The following is a 24,727-nucleotide window of genomic DNA, read 5'->3' as shown; positions in this document are numbered from 1 at the left end:
CCTCTGAGACAGACAATTTCTCTAAAACTGAATTTGTTTATAATTTTTAAGAACTTGCCGGTTACTACTTTTGAATGGACAAAAGTTGCCTGACAAACAATATCTACTCAAGAGAGTTCAAACTATACTAAACTATGTTGATGTGTTCTACTGAAATGGTTTAAAGCTTTTAATAAATAATGTGCTGATATTAAGCAATACTTTAAAACTTGTTTAATCAGTTTCATTTTTTATTTGAATATTTTTAAATTATATTTATTACAAAGATAATTTTTCTATAGTAAATAATTAAAGATTTTTAAATATTTATTAAGTAATTTTCTCTTTAATTTTCCACCAAAAGTTACATACATAACAAATCAATTTTATATAAATAATTTCATTACTTATACGCAATGCAAGCGAACTACTTGAAAATAGAAATATTGTTTTTTTTTATTCAAAGAATACCTTTTTTTTAGGAAAAACTCGTTTCTTACTGATTATAATACCAGAAACCATAAAAACGATTTTACATGCTTCTTTTACAGAGTTTAATACTGTATCTAAAGCTTTTAGGAAATTCGTTGCTGATATATGTGGGTATATATGGGTAACATCAGTCGAGAATACTAAGCGGTGATCTCAATGATCTCAAGTCATACACACCACACTATATGTCGTTACAATAAACATTCTCTTTGCTACTTTTGTTGACAGCTCACCAGTATTGCGCTGCGCTACACGCTCGCTCACACGAGTAGCTAAAGCCCATAACAAAACGTAGAAACTTTTTAAACATCTAAGAGGCAGCAGATACAATAGCGAGCGAAAACTTACAGTCTGGCGCTTTTAGTTGAAATACGCAGACGAAACAAATCGGTCCTCATCGCAGAACAGCAGAAAAAATACGTTTTGTGACCTTCGCGGTGAGCTTAAAGACCACACAAATTAGTGGTGTGAGACTTTATAATAATAATAAAAAGTTTGTTAAAGCGAAGTTTATGTACATATGTACATAAAAAAATAAATATATTAATATATATATTTAAAAAATCCAGATTAAGCAGAGCTTATAAGTGATATAATAAATTACTCATATATTTCAATATATGTATAGTATAATCTTCAAATATATTAAAAATTTTCAAGTTCAATGTAAACAAGTTCAATAAATCGCAAAACTACATTCAGAAGATACTCTACTCCATTGACGAGCTACTGCATCAAAGATATTTTCGCCGTATTTATAGCCGATTAAAAATCAAATTTTGGCACAACAAAAGCTAAAGGGTAACTGTAAGTACACAGCAAAAATTTCAAATTAGAAGAAAAAAAACGCGAAAAGTATCTTGAACTGCACTTAGTTTATTTTTGTTAGCTTTTTTTCAATTGTGCAAATTTTATTCTTTTTCTTTTCGTGTTTATTTTGTTGATTTTTTGTTCATTAAGTGATAAATGTTGTTTTAAAAATTAAACTAACAGGCGTCCAGAGCCTGACCTAGCAATAAACCGCACCACCTCAAAGTATTTGACGAGTATGTAAATCCATTGGAATACACACTATATCACTATATCGTTGAATATATATTCATATATATTCATATGTCGTCATTATTAGCTTACCTGATATGTGCCTGAATCTGAATTTGAATTTCTGAATTTCAGATGTAGCCGCATATAATATGTGCATATGTACATATATGATTAATTAAAGCGTAGTATATGATCGACTGACAAACTCAATAACTGAAAAGCCAGTTTTAATTGGTTTTTTTTCTATATTAATATGACAATATAAAAAAAATATGAAAACAATATTGTTTTTAAAGAACATACATATATGTATACATATAATTAAAGTTATTGCATATTCGCTTGTAAGTAATTTAAGCAATTTAAGTAAAATAGTATTAATATACAATAATATAAATGGAAACATAGTTTTAATTTATATAGATGATGAATTTTAAATAAAATAATTTAAAATAACAAAGTTTTCAAAAAAAAATAATGTCAGCTTTATATACTATATAATGCAGTATATAAGTAACCATTAACTGTATATTTGATAAATAGATTTTCGAAATTTAATATTAAATTAATAGGTTTTAAAAAAACAGACAGGCTTCCCTACTTAGCACTACATAATGTCAGAATAATCTCTAGCCGCACGTGGCGGTACACATATCTTAGATCAGTCATCGAATAATCACGAAGTTTTTGAGGAATATATAAAGGGTGGAACTCTGCAAAAACCCCCCATGTATGAAAGAGTAAAAATGCCCAGATGCACAAACTCTAAAAAGACTCAAACTAAACAAATGATAATTAAAATAATGTTCTTGATATAACTGAAGCAGAAAATAGGACTGAGCCGATAAACCCTATCTAGACAACCTTTTTTATCAAATATTACGTATTTTTAGTCTACAAAGAGACATTCCTACTCAGTAGGCAAAGTCAAAGTTACATGTCACCTGAAAGAGCACATTCGCTCGCGTTACCACTTCAACAATATTGGTCCCTCTGAGGTTACAGAATTCGTATGTACTAGGATAGTATATTCCTATCTTTGTCTATCTAGATTTGACTTCTGATTCTGAGTCTAAGTTACTACCTCCGCCCCTGCTATTAAGAACACTTTAACGATGTAATCTTAATTTAAAAAGCTGAATGTCGTTCATTCGGTTCAGACAACTGTATAAAAGTTCAACTATGGTCCTTTTATGTAGTGCTTAGTATCACTAAAACTCTTGTATTCTAATCTATAGTTTTTTTAAATTTTTAAATACATTAACTAGTGTTATTTCTCAAAACAAGATATTATATTTTAAAAGGTTTTAAAAAGTAACACATCTTATAGTGAAATTTTAAATTTTATTATGTTTACCAATAAGAATGCTACTAATATAAAATTAAATTAGTATTTAATGCTATGAAATTGCAGTTAATTATTGAGTTATTTAAATTTAAAACAACTATAATTATTAGCAAAAAAATATTTTGTTTAATGTTATTAATTATGTGGAAATGATTCAATATATGCTAATACCAGCCCAACTCATTGAAGATAGGCTAACTAAAGTTGTAAACACTGGGCAAATTGTGATAACGTATAGAACATTTTAAACAGACTGGTTTACTGAGCAATTTAAGGTACAGGTACTTTTGTATTGTACCCGGAAAGCACTGAGCTATTTTGATAAAATTGAAAATATTCTTAATAGCCAGATTGGGGAAGTCGAATAAGAAAATATGTATTACATTTTTAATTATTCAAATTATGCGGAATATACAAGCTATCATTGCACTTGATGGACCTTATTTCATATCCTAAAATAAAAAATATATTTATAATTTATTATATTAATTTAGTTCATTTAAAATATGGCTGTTTAAATAAATTGTTTAATATAAGACATTCTTATTGAGAAAAGAACAAGTTGGAATAGTACAGTAGATCAGAAGCGTGATTACGTGATATATTGTCTTTATATTATATGACTAAAATATATTGTAGTACTGTAATAAGTCATAAATTCATTGTGTATAATATGTATATGTAAGAGTAGTAACTATACAGTACTCGGTTGCAATATGCACATATTACGCATTACAAAGCTAATCAATATAATCTTAATAAAATTTATCTTTAAAATTTATTTTTGCTGCTATGACCTATTTATTTACATTTATAGACACAAGGATGTTTCTACATTTGTGAATTCTCAAGAGCGCTGTTGATTGATCAACAAAGCACTGCAAAAAAATCGCACCTTATTTATTGTGAAAGTTTAATCAATAAGGCATTGAGCCTTCCATAAAAGAATAATTATTTATACTTCATAAAAAAATTGTTCGTGGTTATCTCATAAGATTATATGTTGATGTATGTGTTTAACAATAAGATATGAAAACTATTTATGTGCATTGCATAGCTTGTTCATTTTGTTAGTATATAACAGGTTAAATGTTATATTAAATTTATATTAAGTTTGTTATTATTATTTTTAACCATAGCTGAGATTAAATTAACTTGAATGACCGTTAGCAAAACATAGACCTATTGGTGCCTAGTGACACCAGTGGGAATATGACCTATGTGTAAATTTGTAGTAGGATTTCTTGAATCTCCATTGATAAAACATTCTTCAACTTCTCAAATGAAGAAATCTCTAAAAATTATAAGCATATTGGTAGCAGCACAGAACACAAAATGAAGATATATAATATTTCAAAATCTGCGTTTCTTGGAGCCCTGAACTTATACCCGAAAACTGGCAGGCTGCCCTACATAGCGCTGTCTAATATCAGAGCAGTCACTAGCCGTAAGGGAGCAGTATGCAGCTCTTAGATCAGTCGTCGAATAATCAGCAAAGCTTGTGAGGAATACATAAATTAGTCAAAGAGAAGGGAGGGGCTCTGTAGAAACCCCCCAGCTAAGAAACAGTAAAAGTGCCCAGTTGCACTAACTCGGAAAAACCTCAACATAAGACATTTTATGAATATCTCACTATAAGTTATTCTTATATTGTACACGTGACTTTGGCCCATCAATATTACTAAGTTAGTGCTAATACAGGTGTATATAAGATATATGTATATAAGATATTATGCTCCCCTATTGTATCTGTTACTTTTATTTTTATCTTACAGAAATTCATGGCGAAAAATTATATGTTATAAATTGAATTTAACTTTAACTGATATATTGTTTACATTTTATTACAATTTTCGTCTTTATTAAGTTATATTTTTAAAGGGATTTAAAATTTAAAGGGATTCAAATAGCAAAGAAAATAGATTAAAAATCTTTATAAATACCGGTCTGCGACAGAACTGAGCAACAAATCAACATTAGAAAGTTATTTAAAGACTTTTATTAGAGCTGTCAGTGAGATAAATAAGTTAAGATAATGAACGCAAACATATTTGCAATCACATATTTATTTTTCAGATAAATATACATACTGATATACATATAGTATATATATCTTTGCTAACAAAATCTCTGAATTCAAAAATAATACTTTAATTTGGATTTGATATTGCGTCGATTTATAATATTTCTGTAGAAAAGTAGCTCTAATTATTAGCGACTAAATTTATATCAAAATTTTTGTTCGTAATAACAATTTCTGTTATATATTAATTTATTCAGGCCGAAGTTCAGTAGTCCAGTTCCTTATTCTTAGTTAACTTTAAAACTTTCTTACTATTAACTCACAAATAAAGAAATATATAATTTATATTTTTGTAATTGTTGTGGCAATAGAAATTAATATATAGCAACAAAGGTCGTTTTTACGAATAAGAATATTAATACAAATTTAGCCTTTTGATCTTAGTTCTCTCCCTAAATTATTACTGGAATTACCTTGCTCTTAATGTTGTAGCTTGACTTACGGCTTTTAATTCTTAGCTTTTAATTCAACTTCTTTGCGAATGATGAAAACTTCAAGAGCTGTGATAAGACACTGCACTTGATACTCGTTTATATTACGATTTATTGTTTATATTATATTGTTGCTCGCTGTCTCTCATTTGTAGAATGAGAAAAAATTTAAATGAACAATATTTGATAAATAATTTAAATAAATAAAATACGAATGAACTGGTTTTCTTACGGCTACACAAAGTTTATTATTTTTTATTTATAATTATTTGTTTTTTTTTTATATTTTCGTCATTTTACTCAATATCATAAGTTTAAGGTGTCTAAGAATATTTGGGTAGTGTGTGGGATGTATAACCTTCATACAAATTTTCATTTTTATATTCAATCTAAAAAGAAGAAATATATGTACATATGTATGTACGTTGATAAACAAAAAATTATGAATGTGTTTTGTGTTGTACTAATAGAATGTGGTTTTAATATAAAAATTCTATTATTTCATACATTATTACATGTTGATGTCAACTAACCTGCTCAGAATCATTAGGCGCTAAGTGGGATGTCCCAATTTTATTAAAAGAAGAACAAATATTTGCCTAAATAAAAAATCACAAAAAGATTATAATGAAATAGAAGGTCAAGTTTAAGATGGAGAACTTTGCTCCGATGCGCAAGAAAATATTTGAATTATTTTTGATTAAATATAATGATTTAAAGATTTAAATCTAAGCAACAATGTCAAACCAACAACATTTGCTCAACAATAACATTGTGTGATCGTTGCAATGAGAATAAAAATTGTTGTTAATAACAAAATTGCTAAAATATAATGAATTTTATGAAACATAAAAACATTCAGTTTGATTTTATCAAGTAAAATACTTTTAATTATATATATAGATATATATAAAATGCTAATGATTTTGTGATTATGATTCAGTTAATGTTAACATAGGCGTAGCCAGGATGCAGATAAAACACGTTAAATGAAGCAATTATTCCCATTATAAAAATCTAAAGAAGAAAAAACAAGTCATCTCACTAAAGTAATCAATATAAGATGCTCAATAATCAATACAACTGTTTTTGTTATTATCTGTTATTGCTGCAGAACTGCCCGAACAAATATCCGCCTAATACTTTCGCCATTATTTCATTAAATTTAGAAAATGCAATCCCGCCAATAGGATCTCTTTTGAGATTGAATTATTGCTTCAGTCACACTTTTAATGAGGACATCACAGCGTATGCTCCTCCAGACTAAACCTATAAAATTAATCTTTAACCACGACATTTTATACAACAATTTATTTACTGAATACTTGATATGAGGCTTCATGCAGTTAGACTTTCTAGTACCCAGATTCAAAATAACGCAGTCATAGCATAGTCATCTTACACTGCTCGAATATAGATCCTAGTTTACAAAACGTGTTTTCATATCACAAGATATTGCAAGATATTAATAAAACCTAGCTTAACAGTAACGAAATTATTGTATATCGTAAGTTAACTACAAAAATAATAAATATTTGTCACTAAAAATATTACGAAAATAAAGTAAAGAATATTCACAAATAGAAGAAAAGGTGTATTTTATACCTCATAATGTACATAAAGGAATACATCATTATTATTTTTTATATACCTGAAATTTCGTAAACTATTTGACAAATTCGAAGAACAATCTTATCTGTTATGTTTCTAATTATAGATTCTATTTGGTAAAATAATTGTTGTACCATGTTTTTTCATATACATTTATGTCTCTTATCCCGCACTCCAATCTGTTACATTTGTAACATCAATTTTAATCTAATCCCTTCATATGCGCAATCAAATCTAGTTGGATTTAACTCGCTACTCTAATACGAGTAGTACCCATATATGTGGTCATCCACATTTACGCTGTACTGTATGAGGTGCAGACCGCAGCTTTCTTATATGCATACTTATACTTAATATTGTGTTTATTATTTTAATAAAAGATATTTGATATGATAAAATTAAACCATTCTTGATTAAATATTTGTAATGTTGATAATAAACGCATTACTCTTATCTTGACATCAGTTGATATAGAAAGTTGATATCAGAAATATATGATTTTTATTAAATTTAATGAATGACAACAACACTGAAACAATTAAGCAAATGATGTTTTATATTCAGTAATTAATAAATTTTTAAAATAATTTAAATTCGTCAGAATTTTATATAAATATAATTTTAATATAAATATACATATATATATTTATGTGCATCATTGTTGACACAATTCATCCATCTGAGCTGGAGATGGAGGTCTTGTTATGTTACAATCTATATAGTTCAATGCAATCAACATATTTCGTGATAGTTAGTTCTTACTTAGTGTAGTTATTATCTACAACCCATAGTGTTTTCTTCCTTTTCTTTTTGTTTTATTCTGGAATTGGTTACGGAGAAACCTTTACTCCATTATGTGGGCGAAATGATGGTAATTTCGCTGTAATGGTCTAATCCTAATTGCAGTTTCCTTCCTTTTGTTTTATTTTGGAGTTGATTATGAAAAAACCTTTACTCCCTTATGCGATAAATGTCAATTCATGCACTTATAAGTATCGATGCTTTCAGTTACTCTACTATCGCTAGTAGTTCGAAAGCTTCCTTTATTTATTATCGGGACGCTCTACAAGTCCCAGATAGAGGCTGTGAGTCCCGACACGATCTACATATGTGATACGCCGCAGTGTTTCGATTTGTGTAGTCGTTCTTATATAAGTTTTATATATTCACTTTTGTTACTAGAGTGAATATGTTAAGACTCACATTTTAAAAAGGTGCATGACAGCATGCCGTAATAAGCTTTGTTTGAGAGAACTAGTCTTCGATGTATATTATTGATTAAGTTTATTGTCCCATTTTATATTTGATTCAAAATTTTAAAACACAATTATCTTCTAAACTTGATGTTTTTTCTTAATTCATTCTTTGTTAAATAAAAATAATAGTCGCAACAAATATGCTATTATTAAATTATAAAGTTTTTAGTTTATCTTTTGATAAATTTTATTTTTTTACTTAAACTTAATAGGAGTCAATATTAGACCCCTTCACTTTCCTAAATAATGAGTACTTTTTGTTATAGTAACGAATTCATAGAGAGAGAGAGGGAGAGAGAGATCATCAAATTCTGTGAAGTGATGGACGACTTGTGTATATTGTAATTGCTTCATATTTGTTAGTTTGATTGAATATTCGTTAATATTTTTTACATTTTTTTTTATAGTTACTATTGGTACAATATGACATATATGGAATATATTTGTAAATTTAGTCATTGGTAGATTATAAAATATTAAATACAAATTTTAAGCATTAATCTTCCAAATTCTCTGCAAAAACATACTAACGAAAAAAATTGATTACACATGTGTATACCATATATAATCGATTTGTTTGCAAATAAAATAATCACTATTGTCAATTTTTAAGTAACTTAGTTAATAGTTAATTTATAGATATTCAAACGTCATAGATATATTTGTTATGAAGAACATATAGAAATGTGAACAACAAATAAACGAATAAAGAATATCAATTGAGTGTATGCATGAGGCTAAAAGCGACTAAAATCTGAAGTGAAAAAGATAATCATCAACAAAGAAATCAAAATAAGCAATTGAAATAAACCACGTGTTGTTTAAAAAATGTAATGTCATCTCTAATAAAAATTTTTGTTTCTATTTAAAAAAAAAGTAATTTATTTATTAATGAATTTTTAATAACTATTTTAAAAATAATTGTGAATGGTTTTTTACCAGTCTACAAAAATTAAAGACATCAATTTAATGAGGTTCACGCAGTGAATCGGGTAAAAATTGTTATGCTGTTTGTATTAAAATTAACAAAAAACTCTAATATTTTTTTTGCCAAAAATATTTTAATATGGCATTTTAATGTTCATCAATGCTAAATAAAGCAAATATTCAAAAAAAATAATAAAATATTATGAAAGTATTTTTCTACAATGTACGAGAATAAGCACGATATGTTTATTTTGGTTCATTTTTTCATATAAGATGATCTCATATAAACAAATGTTTGTTTAAATTCGTTATATTTGTAAATGTTTGTTTTAAATTATTTAATAAAATAATTATTTAAAAAATAACATAAAACATTGTGTTAGAGCTATTTGATATTAAAGGCAATTTTTTTTTTTAATATCGCATCAAAAATGTGACATCATTTCATTCATATCAACATAACTTTTAAACAATTAAAGTAATATATTAAATTATGATTGTGTTGAATAAGTTTAGTTACTTATAGTATAGCATATGAGAAACTAATAAACCAGCTGCTCTTAAAGAAATTTTTGTAATCAATAAAAATTATTACAATATAAATTTCATAATAAAATACACTGAACTAGAAGTGACAGCTGTTCCACTTGAATTTTTTTCTAATATTTATAGAGCCTATTGCACAATAGGACTTGTTTTATAGAGTCTTTCTCACACATATAGGTCGACATTACCTAATAGGTTAAGTTCAGTGATAACTAGATCCTACGAGTCTTTTGAAATACTGCTACTTAACACGTGAGCTTAATTGTTTATTAATTTGAACTAGGACGATTATGATTGGATGATTGACGATTACTGACGGACGATGACGACTGATGATTAGAACGCTTAAGATCGTTGTGGGACCCATAGCCTTTTTTTGGGGCATGTAGAGCGTCCCGATAATAAATAAATGTAGTTTTCGGAGTACGGTAACTGAAAGCATCGATATTTATAAGTGCATGAATTGACATTTATCGCATAAGGGAGTAAAGGTTTTTCCATAAACAATTCCAGAATAAAACAAAAGGAAGGAAACTTCATTTAGGATTAGACGATTACAGCGAAATTACCATAATCTCGCCCACATAGTGGAATAAAAGTTCTTCCATAACCAACTCTAGAATGAAACAAAAGGAAAGAAATTACGAACTATTTTAAAGTCCTTATAAAACGTATTTGCAAGGCAAGCTTTGGCATGGAATCCACAAAGTAGCAAAAGATTTGCTGCTAGCTAGCTGAAGCATGTTATACGTAGAACAATATCTATACAGAAACATCAAATAGATTCAGATTTAAAAGAATTATTGAGGCTCTATGCCCCACTGGGGAAGTGAACAATAGTAGTTGTAGTAATATAATGTATTATGTTTTTAACCGTACTCCTGGATTCTTCAATAATATAGCTAAATACACTATAAACTAATGTTTTTCTTTCTCCTTACTTTCACAACTTCTATAATGAGACGGAGCTCCCAGCCTAAAAGATCTACAACAGGCACAGCTAAAATGGCATTGGTAATTTTAGAAAGATTGTTTATTTCAAAGAAAATCTATTTTGATATATTAAAAGTATTACACACAAAGGGCAAAGTGCAAAGTAAAAGCTACATTACAATCTTAATTAAGAACTTGAATAATATTTAGTGATTACAAATGTATTTATTATATAAAGCACCGAATTCAGTAATGCTAAGTAATTTTCCACTTGAAAAGACGCCACAGATTCTTCACTAATAAATTAAATCTTTTGTAATATCCAAAAGTATCTTTAAGTCGATGAACGTTCGACATTTTGCGTTGCTGTAGTTTTGAGGCCAAATTATTTCTGGTGTTCTAAATTTTTAATTCAATTGAAATTCAATTGCAAATGCTTCAATTGTGTACATTGAATTTGTAATGGTGTTCGCTAATTGCCTCCACAAACAGTAAACGAACAACTTCCATATTAAGATTTTCTGCCGATTAAATGTAAAATGTAAAATTCAATCATTTTTTCGTATCTCAGTATGTGTTAGCAAATTCTAAAGTTCCAGAAATTGCATTATTCTTTATTATTTTTATCAAGCTAAGAAAATATTATATCGCTCAATGGAATTTCAATTAGTTTGAGTTTAAAGCTTACTGTTGTGTAATTAGCAAGAATTTATGCAAAAATATTTTACTTTCGATAAAAAAATTTAAAACAAACCAACAAAGATTAAAGATTTATATATAATGAAAATAAAATTGTTTTGGTTCTGGTCTTTTGATAAAAATTAACCGCTTATAAGTTGATTGTAAAAATATTTCAAATGAAAAAGATAAGTTTTTTAAATTATACATACGTATTAATAAAATAAGTATTATTAGTTTTAATAAGTAAAAATATATTATTATCTCTCGATTTGAATATATATATATATTTATTTAAAACTATAATTACTGCTGCAGCTATATATTTATACTCCGTCCAATAAGAACGGAGATGGAGAATGTTGTTTTGCTTTGTTTTAAATATTTGCTTAATTGGTTAATATCATTTCTACAAGTTAATATCATTTCTACAAATTCCTTGCTTAAAGCTAGGAATTACATCACTTTTCTACATCTGGTTCTTAACATACTTATTTAAGTATTTTTCTAAGAGTATTTAGTATAATTTGATGTTTCTTGTATCGTTATAGTATTTCTAATTACATCAATTTTAATTTTTTTCGAAAAAAAAACGGAAATTACATCATTAGGTTGTTATTCTTAACACTACCTTAATTATACCTTCATTTATATTATATATAAGCATATTAGCACCTAATGCTGCTTACTGCTGGAAGGTAGGCATCTCTTAGTCAGAAGGCGATGCAGCACCCCACCATGACATTCCATCAACGATCTCGCTCACCTGTGTACAGCCGTCCCAATGCGTAGTGTAAGTGACCAACTTTCCTTTGTTTGATTTAAACACGTCGACAATGACCGTTTTACTGTGAATCTATTACCTCGCTTATTAGTCGGAACACTCAATGCTATGCATAGGTCCCACCAAGAGAGATTCTCTGTATTGAATATATTTGCTGGCCGCTGCTGGCTTCTGCTTTGGCTGCTGCTGGCCAATATCCAATATTATTGCATTTCACGTACTTAAATGCATGATCGACCGAACATAAGCACAAAAGTCCACACTTCGCACCCTGATGAACACGACCGAACTCAACGACGACAATGCAACGACTATAGAGATGGAGAATGACAATGGTCTGTATAACAGAATATCTCTTCCATTATTGAAAATCTAAATATTTGTTGCAAATATATTATTGTAATAATAAATTAACAAGTATAATTAGTTATAACAATAATTAGTTATGGATAATAGTAATTATATCTTTACTTATTTCCGCAGAATTTTTTATAATTTGTCAAATTATTGAAATGCAAAATTTTTGTAGTTCTATATATCATCTTCTAATAGAGAATATTTTATAAGATAGATTCTCAATTCTTATTATTATTATTAAGTTGGGATTCTCTTACGGCAATATAATTTCATAAGAATTACCACTTTCGTAAGGTAATAATTTAGACTACAGTAGCTTTCCAGAAGTCCTGCAATGAATTGTATTATTTTGATTTAATTTCGTAATATACTTAAATCGTGTTGGTTTAAATGTGTCTATGAACAATTTAAGTACTCACAATAATTACTAAAACTAAAGAATTAATGCTAAAACAAAAATCAAACTAAAAAATTTTGATTAAACTTTTTAAATAAATAGATCTAGTATTTATCTATATTTTATATAGATATATATTATCTACATTTAAAACTTAATGCTTCCTTCATTGTTTTATAAACTAAATTTTAGTAATTCCAGTTAATTTCTTGCAATTTGCGATATATCGAGAATTGTTCCGTTTACTATTTCTGCTATTAATTTTTCAAATGTTGTGCATACCTTGTGATCAAAAAAGAACTTTAATTTTTAATTTTTGAATTCCCGCGCTTTTTTTTAATTTTCACGCTGGCAACACTATTATACACATTCTGTCAAAGTTTAACGCATATCGTACGATTACTTTTTGTTTGCCATCTATAAAAAGTAGTCGAAAAATTTTCGTGTGGCGATTTCAAGCTGAACTTCATTCAAAAAAAGCGTCGTTGTGATGTGACCAAAGAAATGATTTCCAACGCAGATAGTGACCCCACATTCATCGAACGCATCATAACTGGTGATGAGACATGGGTCTATGAATTTGACATGCCCAAAATTCTCGTTCTTTTTTAATCACAAGGTATAGGATCGATAGTTCATTTTCTTCCTCCTCTCTGTTATTTACTTTACAAATGTTATGCATAGATGACCGATGTAACTTCGTCATCTTCTACAAAGATGACCTAGAAATCTCTTAGTTTATATCTACCTTCAATTAGTAGTTTGAGTACTTGTACTGAATCCTAGTAAAATGAAAAATATCAGTCATAATAATTGAAATATAATTATTTTTTACATTATTAGGAATTTAAAAATTTAAAAATATACGAATAGTTTAAACTTAATATGTATGATAACTATATTAGTTGGCTGATATTCATATAAATAAGTTCAGTTAAATAAAATTCAAGCCGTATTCTAGAATACTGGAAGTGGCTTCAAAATTAATATTACTATAATTATCAGCTCTTTTTCGAAATGTTAATAAATATGATATGTTTATTTTAAAAAAAAAAATTTTTTTCTAGAGAGATATTGTGCCGTACCGTAATTTGAAAAATGTGCTAGATTATCCTTGGTTGGAACAGAAATAGACCAAAATAATGAAACCAACATGTGCGGAAAATGAAAAACATCTTTTAGTCAAAATTGCTTTGATTAGAATTGAAACGGTCACCAAAAGTATGAAACGATTTTTGGATTATTGTTCCACTCAGAAATAAGAAATAATATAATATACTATAGTCAAACCTCCCTATAGCGAACCTCCCCATAACAAATTCTTCTTTATAACGAAGTTTTGTTGAAGATATGGTGATTTTCATATATTTAAACCTCTCTATAACGAACACCTCTCTATAATGAAGTTTTTGGCAGGCACCAACGACTTCATTATACAGAGGTTTGACTGTATATATACACCTTAAATGACACCTTTAATGAGGAAAAAGAATAATTAGTTAAAATCTTAAGATATAATTGCTATCTTTCAAAATACCGATTTTTCGTAGAAGCACTTAATTATTTATTTCTATGTATGTCGAGGAATATTTCAGCAAATTCTCCATTTTTATTCTATCTATCTGATCATATATAATGACATTTTCTGAATTTAATTTCTAACTATAGTAGTTTTTTAGAATGTAGAGATTCTAAAGGAACACAAGAGATGGTCTCTACTTTCTTTTCAATAACATCAAATAGAGACACCCGGAATATTTCTGCAAGTCGCTCTTCATCTACTCTGAGTTCTGATTCGTAATTTTATATTTCCTCACTAATATCATCTTGTTTATATTAAAATCAAAAATTATGAATGAATTATTTGTTTACAAGTGAGCACTTGACAGAAGAAATAACATTAATGAATTTTTAAAACATTGAAATAAAGAATGAAATGATATCATTTAAAAATAAAAATGTTGTTATTGCTCATACCGAAATTATAAATAACTTTCATGTATGTATGCATGTAGTATCTTTATTTCAACCAAACGGAAATTTCTTAATCGTGAGGAAATTGAGGTGAAGGTTTAAACGATTTTAACATTGAACCATTTTTCGAAGGATTTTAAAAATGTAAAAATGAGGTTTTGTTTATAATATGAAAAACAAAATTACACATTCAGTATTCAATAAAAACTGAAAAATTTAAAAAATTACTTGAATAATATTTACAATTGAGGTATGAACATTTTGTACGTTAGTATGAAATAAAAACAAAAATACGTTAGTCTCAGATTTCCTAATATTACGACATCTGTTATATACAGATAAGTAACAAATAATGAAATCTATATTATTTCCGAAACTTACTTTTTTAAATTTAAAAAAACTTTATTGAAATTATTTATATAAAAAATGTTAGAGAAACTTAACTTCAGGTAAGTATCTTTGATGGGAATTTATGACCCAAACTTAATATTATTTGAAAAATTCTCGAAAAGTTTTTATTAAAATTAGTAGTAATTAAATTATGCATTTCCGCAAGAGTCAAATTGTAGGACGCTAAATTTTAATACTCCCGTAATAAATTATAATACAAATATAGCCAATGTGTTTAACTACTATAGCGAGAAGCATTCTATTTAGTATCCAAATTGATTGAGATTTTTACTAGCAACTAAAAAATTAGACAGTCTTTGAAAAAAAATGATTAATCATATCAGTAGTGGTTTATAAATAGTCCGCACAAACTCATTCAACTCTTATATATGATTCTGAGCTCTTATCTAGTAACTTGAGTAAATACGATACTATTAACAAAAAATAATTATAAGAACTCTCAAATTATGTACTTGTATTTTATATCTGTGATGTCTAATAATAATAATGGTCGACAAATTATATATGGGTAGAATGTGGAATAATAAACTTTACACTACATTTAAGCATTAAAGATCAAAAATTGAATAAATATCTAAGTAAAACATTTCAGAGAAATGCGAATATTACACCAACCCCCAATGCTACATTTTATTTGCACACAGAAACGAATGAATAAATTCTTATTCTAAATTACTGATGTATATTAACATCTATCATTAAGCATAATCTGTTTCAATTTTAAATAACAAGTTTTCAATCAAAATAAAAGTAATATTTCACTTTAATACTTTGTATATGTGTGAAATAAAATATTGCTGTTCAAATATTGCAATTATTTGTGTTTTTTTTGTGGTTCTGAAGACATATTTTATGGCCGGCTAATTCTTACATTGTAATATATGTATTATATTTACTTACTGTATAACTACTATATATCCACGTACTATAATTATAGTTACATGCAACTAAAGTTTTTACTGACTTATGTGCCTAATCGTCTATTATCTATGACTGATTGACTAAAATACTGAAATCTTTAGACAAAAACTATTTAGAAAATTGATTGTATCAAATTGCCAGTACTTGACGACACTATCTTTTCTATGAGGTGTCACAATTATGAATGCAGAAATATCAAATCCATTTATTTTTAAATTGAATTCATGTATCATGGGCGAAACTTGAAAATGTATTATGAGTCTTCATTTGTGGTTTAGTTACATAAATTCTTCTAAGAAAACAACGCCAACGACAATCGTGATTCTTACATACATACATATATATATATATATATATGCAATATGACTTACGGTAGCTTGAGTAATCACTACTAAGCGCAGCTTGATGAACTTTGTACAATATAAACGTTATGATAATTAGATTAATTATTTCAATGTAATAAACACTACGACATACATATATCAAATAGCATTTAAAATATTTCTTTATAAATCTTGAATTTAAACTTTAAACAAATATAACTCATAGAATGCTTACAAAGTTTTGTTAAGGAAAATTAGATTATTTAATTGAATAAAGTCATAAAATATACTACGATATAATATATAAAATATAAATATAAAATAAGTACATATCGCCTTAAGAAAATTGGTTAACGCCCCGTGATACATAAGAGGAGCGGATATCCATAGACATCAGAGAGTCGATTTAGTCGAAAAATACATTAAAGATCGTGCACTGAAAATGCTAAATATAATTGACAGTCACAATAATCCACCACTCAACATCCTAAAAACACAGCGAAGCCTAATAAACGCAAGCAGATATCAGATCCATGATTTCACAAATACCCCGTATTTAGTTATACTTAGTGTGAGGTAATGACTCAAGGTAATGACGCGCTCAGTTATGTGAACTAATTCAGACAGAGCATATTCACATAATTGAAATGTTCACTAAATAAAATTTTTTTTTTTAAGTTTTTTCCCTAATTTTATTAATAAAAAATACTTTTTATGAATATAATCTTTAGTAACACTTGTTATCCAGGCACTTTTTGAATGATCATAATCCACTGGAAGCAAAAATTTTTTAAAGCATCTTGACTTTGCTGCTTTCCCCACAACTAATGGTTTTACTTTATGATCCCCAGATGCATTTGTGCAGGCTAAAAATGTAAGGCGCACTTTTTCAAGCTTTCGCCCAGGTGCAGCTGTTTTATTTTTGCAAGCCAAAGTTTTAGAAGGATGCATTTTCCATAAAAGACTTGGCTCGTCTGCATTATTGATATGATCTTCTATTGAGTTATGCGCTTTTATTAACGAATTAAAAGTGCTTTTAAAGGGATTCACAAGATGAGAACTTGAATATAACTTTTTCCCTGAAATTTTTAGAAGCTTCATTCCAAATCTTCGTTAAACTTCTGAACCCATCCATCGCTGGGGAAAAATATTATTCATTTCTTTCAAAATGTTATTTATCTCTTTTGCTTTTGTTTTCAATATTTCACGAAAGACTGGAAGACTTCTATTTTGTTGTGCGCAGAACCATTGATATAATTTTGCCTCGACTTTAGGCATCTCTCCGAATTTCAAAATTTTCCTTTTTTTTGAAGATTTTGATATGTAGTATTTTTTTGAAATCGATGTAACCAATGATCAACTTTCAAAACAAAAATTTAGCTTTTATGCAATATATTGTTATTATAACGGATATGACAACGGATTAACATAAGTGATATGTTTGTGAAGAAGACGTCAAACACTAAAACAACTTTCATCGTCCACCGATTTTCATATTTCTTGTTCAAGACCCGTTTGTCATACTTAATATCCAAACATTTCTGCTTTATCTCAACAAATATAATGGAATTTTGCTCAAGGACTTTTTAAAAATTTAGTTAGGTTAAGTTAATAAATATAAATAGCAATTGATTAATATTGTACAGATATGTAATACTCAGTCAAAATAAATACCGATAAACTTATTGTTTCGATAAATTTTTTTTTAATTTTTTTATTAGTAATAACTTTTTTGTGCAGAAAAGAAGATTTTTAAGTTAAAATTAATGAAATGCACTAGACAATAATAGTCGCGATCAGATCAGATCAGATTGGCTGCTGCAAGGGAAAGAGAAACATATTCTGAAATTGTTAAAAGACTAACATAGTTAAAAAAAAATTATGTGAAGTCAAAAGAAGAATAATTGTTATCTGATATACATAATTGTCCGTTTGAAAGGGATTGGAAGGGAGAGCTTGTTAACTTTATTTGTTATTTTATAATATTCATTTAGCAACTAAATGAAGTATTTTGATAAATTTATCTAAACGATAACAAACTCATCACTTCATATTCTATTGTAGAAAAAAAAAACTACTAATACTTGCCAAAACTTAAAATATGAATTTTTAATATTTAAACAACGAACAAAATATACAAATAACGAATTTTACTTTTTCTATGAATCATAAGTTTAATTTTAAAATTTTACGTTTTTCTCCGGCAAAAATAAAATTTTTTGCACGTTTCTTCGTACAATATATACCGAGATTTACTTTTCTTCAGTTTCATCGATTTCTCAAGTTTAAAATTTAAATTTTATTTTTATATTTTTTTGTTTGTTTACATTGATTAAATTTTCGTTCTTATACGAATATGCATATACTAAATCTATTGACGTCATTAATGATTATGTACTTCAATATGTTAGATTTTTACATTTTTTCTTGGCAGACATTTTTTTTATTTTAAATAAAATGAATATATGCTATGTATAAATCAGATACATACATATAAATGTATAATTAAAAATTAAAACTTTTTTAAAAAATATTCCAAATTAATGAAAAATTGAATTTTAAACATATATGAATATATGTACAAAATTTTTATAAGCCGACATTTTATTTAAATCATTATATAAATATATTATCCCCTTTCTCTAAAAAAATCCCTTGTCCCGTATAAAGTAAACACTTGACCTTTCTTTTAATAATTATGCACTAGTCACTGTCGCCAAATCCTCTTAAAACACTTCTTTCTCCATATGTCTAGACTCCACTTTAGGTGCAGACTTTACATCCTTTTATAAATATTACGCGGATAATTGCTTGATTACTCGTATTGTCAATTCTATGAATATGAGTCTTAATTTAAAGTGTGTTATCAAAGTAAAGTTACTATAAATATTTTGTTTAGATGAATTTATTTTAATAAATTCAAATATTTTTATAAATACTATAAATATTTTGTTTAATTGAATTTATTTTAAAAAATTCAAATATTTTCATGACTTTTATATACATACTTCTTTAAATATATATTCTTTAGCTTCTAGGGGATCTATCCCTAGTGACGTCAAACAAAACTTTAATTTCAAAGTAAAAACGAGGTTGATACAAATACATATAGTTACTTAATTTTGCATTATTAGTTTGCTGCCACCCGTACGGAAAATCACACTGCTTGCAATGTTTACTAGAATACACGAAGACGCTAAGGAAGTGAACCTCAACTAAGAAAAACGATTCAGGACAGCATAGATAAGATAGAAATAGCAATCTGCGTTTTCTTAGATATTGAAGGAGCCTTTGATAACACTTCACATGAGGTCATAAACTCAACTCTTTGTAGAAGAGGAATCAATGGCACACTTTCACGCTGAATGAGCAACATGCTTCGCACCAGGAGAGTAGAAATTCCGACCAGTAATGGCAATATTTTTGCAAACACTTCACGAAGGTGTCCCCAAGGTGGAGTACTATCACCCCTAATGTGGAGTATGGTAGTGGATGAACTATTGGTAAAACTGGATAGGAATGGCTTCCAAATCCAGGGATACGCCGATAATGTGATAATAATCGAACATACTCTGTACGAAAGAATCCAGTTAGGCCTAAAACTAACAAAAGAACGGTGCAATTCTGTTATGCTGAAAATAAATCCAGCAAAAACAACCATTGTACCATTTACAAGAAAATACAAAATAAAAAAATCTTAAACGCATCCTCTTTAATGGGTTAGAAATAAAACCACAAAAGGAGGTAACATTTTTGGGTATAATTTTAGACAATAAATTACTATGGAAATCTCACATCCAAGAAGTAACAAAAAAGGCAGCCAACACCTTTATTACATGTAGATCCATCGTAGGTAAGAATTGGGGGTGTACACCAAAGTCACTGTAATGGATATACACAGCAATAATCAGACCTATGGTCACTTACGGAACAATAGTCTGGCAAAACTGCATAAAACAGCAAATCGTTATTAACACACTCAACAAGGTACAGCGACTTGAATGTGTAAGCATAACAGGATCAATGAGAACATGTCCCACGTCATCAATTGAAGTACTCCTGGAACCCACACTTCTTTACATCCATGTGCAATCACAGGCGAAGAAGGCTGCTCTTAGAGTAATTACAAACAGGATGGCTGGTCTCGAAACCAACAGCAAAAAATCTGATACTCTGGCTGCACAAATCCCAGAAATTGAAATGGATGATTGTAAAGTTAAACTTTTCAAATAACTTCAAAACTGAACTTGGCAATAAAAAGAATTGGGAAGGCTTATCTAAAACTCAAATAATTAAAGAAAACATATTAACATGGTATTCGGACGGCTCCCTCAACAATGAGGGAGCGAGGGCTGATGTTTATGGACCAGGCAAGAGATACTGGGAAGCACTAGGAAATAATGGAACTATCTTTCAAGCGGAAATATACGCAATAGATAAATCCGACAGTTTCAACCTTGAACGTAACTACCGGAATCGTAAAATCGCAATACTGACTGACAGCCAGGTAGCTATAATGGCACTCATATCCTACCAGGTATCATCTAAACTGGTATGGTATCGGCTGGAAAAATCACGTGCATCTAATATGGATTCCGGGACATGCTAGTATCCAAGGCAATTAAATGGTGACAAAATTGCAATAAAAGGCGCAGCCTCAAGAATGATAGGCCCAGAACCATTCTGTGATCTAGGCAAAGGAGCTCTATCTATTCTTATGAATGGTACAGAGGAAAAAGAAAGAGAATTCTATTGGGAAAGGATACCAGGACTGTCACAATCCAAAATGCTGTTAGGGACTTATAACCTTAAACGCTTCAAAGATTGCATAGCACAATCAAAAAACAACCTAAGAATTATTACAGGATTATTGACTGGTCCCTGTAAATTGAATAATTACCTATCAAAGTTAGGAATTCAATCCAACTCAGACTGCAGATACTGTAGAGAAAAGAGAGAAACTGCATGCCATGTGCTTGAAGAGTGCCCGGCATGGATTGCCAAGCGGAAGAAACACCTAGGAGGGTATTTCATGGATCATAAAGATTCAAGACTAGGAAAGGTACGCTTTATAGTGTCTTTCATTAAAGAAATCGGAGTTGGAGAAACACTCCAACCCGAGTAAGGGGCACAATAGATCTTTTAGGCAATGCACAATCCCTTCTTTTTATTAATAATGAGGAGGTAAATGTTCTACCATATGAACAATTCGGTTTTAGGAAAATCTACTGACCTGTAACTTATTAGAATGACACAACTCTTACACAAAGCGTTACATCAAAAAAGGTAGCAGCTATAATGACCATTAATAGTGAGTAAGCATTTGTTAAATCTGGGAGCTCATCTTAAGTTTTTGATAAATCGAAGGTTTCAAAATAAAACTAAGAATTATCTTTCCAACATTATGCTAATTTCAATATTTTAGATATTTAAAATTCCCTGGTATGCCAATATTATTTTAGGTGGTTAGAGATTTTTCTAACCATCACCAATTATATAAATGCTAGAACATCTAAACTCAACAAAAATAGTAATCATTTCAACTATTCTTTAGCTCCTCTTAGAAGAATTTAAACGATGGAAGGATGTAATAATTGGTGATATATTTCAATAAAATTTGTTTGTTATGGATAATATTCCTTGTAAGATTTCAAACTTTCAAGCTTATATGCATATACATTAGATTCCCGGTGTAACCAAAAATATATCAAGACCTTCAGTTTTTTTGAAAATATTTTGTATGCAGCATTCATTATTTTGAGAGAATATTTTTGATATGATTGTTATTTACAAGAATTTGGTAATTCGTTATTTGGAGGATTCTCTATGTCGAGTACGATTTAAATTAAGATTGTACTGTATATTATTTACTATTATAAACTAAAATTATATGTTCTTATATTACTGACAGTATTATTTATTTTATTTACAGTTAAGTAACTCGAATTTTATTTTAAAAAAGTACAAAAAATGGCACAACCACCTTTAAAAACCTGCTGCTTCTGTCAATCACTACGAAATGGTTCCATCATTTCTGGTATTTTGGCCATACTGCTATCCATAATTACCATCATTGTCATATTTACAACACGTGTAGCATTTAAAACGATTTTCTTCGATTGGATACCCACTAATATTGTTAAAATAATTCTCGTCATAAATCTTTGTATGACAATTTTAATATCCTTGCTAATGATAGTAGGTGTCCTGAAGGTAAGTGGAATTTGTTTCGAACTCAAATAATAAATAAAACTGAATATTGATTGAATAATATTTTCATTTTATAATTTTAGCGAAATCATTATTTAATGATGCCCTGGGTTGTACTGGGTATTATGATAGCCATTGGTTTGCTCGTATCTGTCATTTACACCGCTGTTGTGTTCTTTATTGATGGCTTCGTGCTAACTGGCGTATTATGGCTGGTCTTTGGGTTAATTGCATGCGGTAAGAAAATTAATATTCATTTTTTATTAATCCAAGTAAGTTACGTAGTTACAATTTACTGTAATCACATTAACGTCATGATTACAATTACAATTACAATAAATTATTAATTTGATCCCTGAAGTGAATGTTTAAGCATATTTGCAAAGCGAAACCGCAACAGAGAAGCGCCTATAATTAACCGGATGCCGAATACCATCATATACCATAAGAATGTTATGTGTGAAATTAATATATTGCACTTAAAAGGTTTAAAATATACTTAAAATATCAAAGGAATAATTGTGATTCCATATATAACATCTAAATTTCTTTTGAAAGAGAATAGTATATGATTCAAGAATATTTCTTAAGGTACTAAATTGATTAATTATTTAGCACAGCGAAAGTTAATCTTATTCTTAATTTTTCGAATTATTTCTTGTATTATTTAAAATATTTTAAAACTAATTTTTTTCAATAGTTATTTATTTTATTGATGCATTGAATATGCAATTTTAGCGAAATCAAAATATTTGGATTTCAATTAGAATCTCTTATTTATTATGAATATAAGAAATAACTTAATTTATTTTAATCTTGCAATCGGTCGCATTATGGCCTCATGAATTTTCAAAACAGTTAAGTGTGGGAATTAATTTGTATTACACATCCAGGTTTCTTCTACAAGTTCAATAACTTAAGGCTACTTAATAACTGACAGACTACTTAACTTATACAATTTTAACCTTATCTTCATGCGCTCTTTAGGCCTTAAATAGAAATTATGATAATAGTATCTCTGAAAGAGTACTCTTACCAAAATAAAAAAGTTACGGGTTACAGATTAGAGAAAAATTATATTAACACGTTAATTATCCATATTTTCTCTCTTTTTTTTGTTTTAAAAGTTTTTATATTACTTCAAATTCAAATTAATTCTTTGACATATTAGGAACGAAACTCAGTTTTAAGTGAGTCGAACAGATATATTTTAGAATTTCTTTAAAGCCAGGTTTTAACGCAGTTATCACTGGTGCCAACTTTGCAGGTACTTGAGTTACGCTATCTCTCTTTCGGTTTTTCAACATTTGCTCTTATAAATGTCTGCCTGTGTTCGCAGAGGCTAAGTATCTCATTTACTTGGTTCTCCAAAAAACTGACGCCATTATTGTCAGTTTTTATTGTTAAATAAAAAATTTAATTTCCCTTTAAGACCCTGTGACGAAAAAAATATGAAAAATTTAATTTTTAACTTTTAAAAGTTTTCCCGCTATAAGTTTTACATCGTATATTTTGTTAGTTTCCCTGAAGATGACTATCGAAGACAGTCGAAATATTAGAAAATGTCTTAATAAAATAATTTGTTTGAAATATAAATAATAAATTACATATATATATTTATTTAAATGACTAATTAGCCCACTCATAAAATTCATAAATTAATATAAAAAGTTTATATAATACTTCTTTAAAACTAAATATATATTATAAAATAATTTATTTTAAATAAATTATTACTTTTTGTTTCAGCAATCCTGACATACTGCTGGGTTGTGGTGTACAGTCAATACTGTATCCTGTCGGAAGAAAGTGAAAGAGGTCGTTATAACAAACAACCATACCGCCGCTAAATTAAATATTTTAGTTCTTAAAAATATTATTTATTCAAATTAGATTTTAGTAGAGCTAACGAAATTTCTTAATAAATTTTATAAATTTTCTAAACAAATGATTTTTGTAACTAAGTTATATAAAAAATATAATTTTTAGATATTTTTTAACGTATAATAATTTATTGTTTAT

The 24,727-nt window shown here is 28.2% G+C and overlaps 1 protein-coding gene across 3 annotated transcripts; it reads left to right on the top strand.

Annotated features, from left to right (window-relative positions):
* The first annotated feature begins 820 nt into the window (after window positions 1-820).
* LOC119683848 lies at window positions 821-24,618 on the top strand. 3 transcript variants are annotated; one of them, XM_038097715.1, is made up of 4 exons: window positions 821-908; window positions 22,428-22,708; window positions 22,789-22,942; window positions 24,455-24,555. In XM_038097715.1, the coding sequence occupies exons 2-4, from the start codon at window positions 22,466-22,468 to the stop codon at window positions 24,553-24,555; spliced, it is 498 nt and encodes a 165-aa protein (XP_037953643.1). In that variant the 5' UTR covers window positions 821-908; window positions 22,428-22,465. The 3 variants fall into 3 exon arrangements, with proteins under 3 accessions (XP_037953643.1, XP_037953642.1, XP_037953644.1); XM_038097714.1 differs by lacking the exon at window positions 821-908 and adding an exon at window positions 1,052-1,278; XM_038097716.1 differs by lacking the exon at window positions 821-908 and having other exon boundaries at window positions 22,466-22,708; window positions 24,455-24,618.
* Window positions 24,619-24,727: the final 109 nt, after the last annotated feature.

This window comes from Teleopsis dalmanni, chromosome 2 (genome assembly GCF_002237135.1).
Source record: "Teleopsis dalmanni isolate 2A chromosome 2, ASM223713v2, whole genome shotgun sequence".
Lineage (NCBI taxonomy): Eukaryota > Metazoa > Arthropoda > Insecta > Diptera > Diopsidae > Teleopsis > Teleopsis dalmanni.
The sequence above is the reverse complement of the archived record's forward strand: the minus strand, read 5'-3'. Positions and strand labels throughout refer to the sequence as shown.

Coding starts and splice junctions, on each gene's coding strand:
- LOC119683848 (XM_038097716.1), top strand. CDS start 22,466: ATGGCACAACCACCTTTAAAAACCTGCTGCTTCTGTCAATCACTACGA. Junction 22,709..22,788: donor TGATAGTAGGTGTCCTGAAG/GTAAGTGGAATT, acceptor TTATAATTTTAG/CGAAATCATTATTTAATGAT. Junction 22,943..24,454: donor CTTTGGGTTAATTGCATGCG/GTAAGAAAATTA, acceptor TTTTTGTTTCAG/CAATCCTGACATACTGCTGG.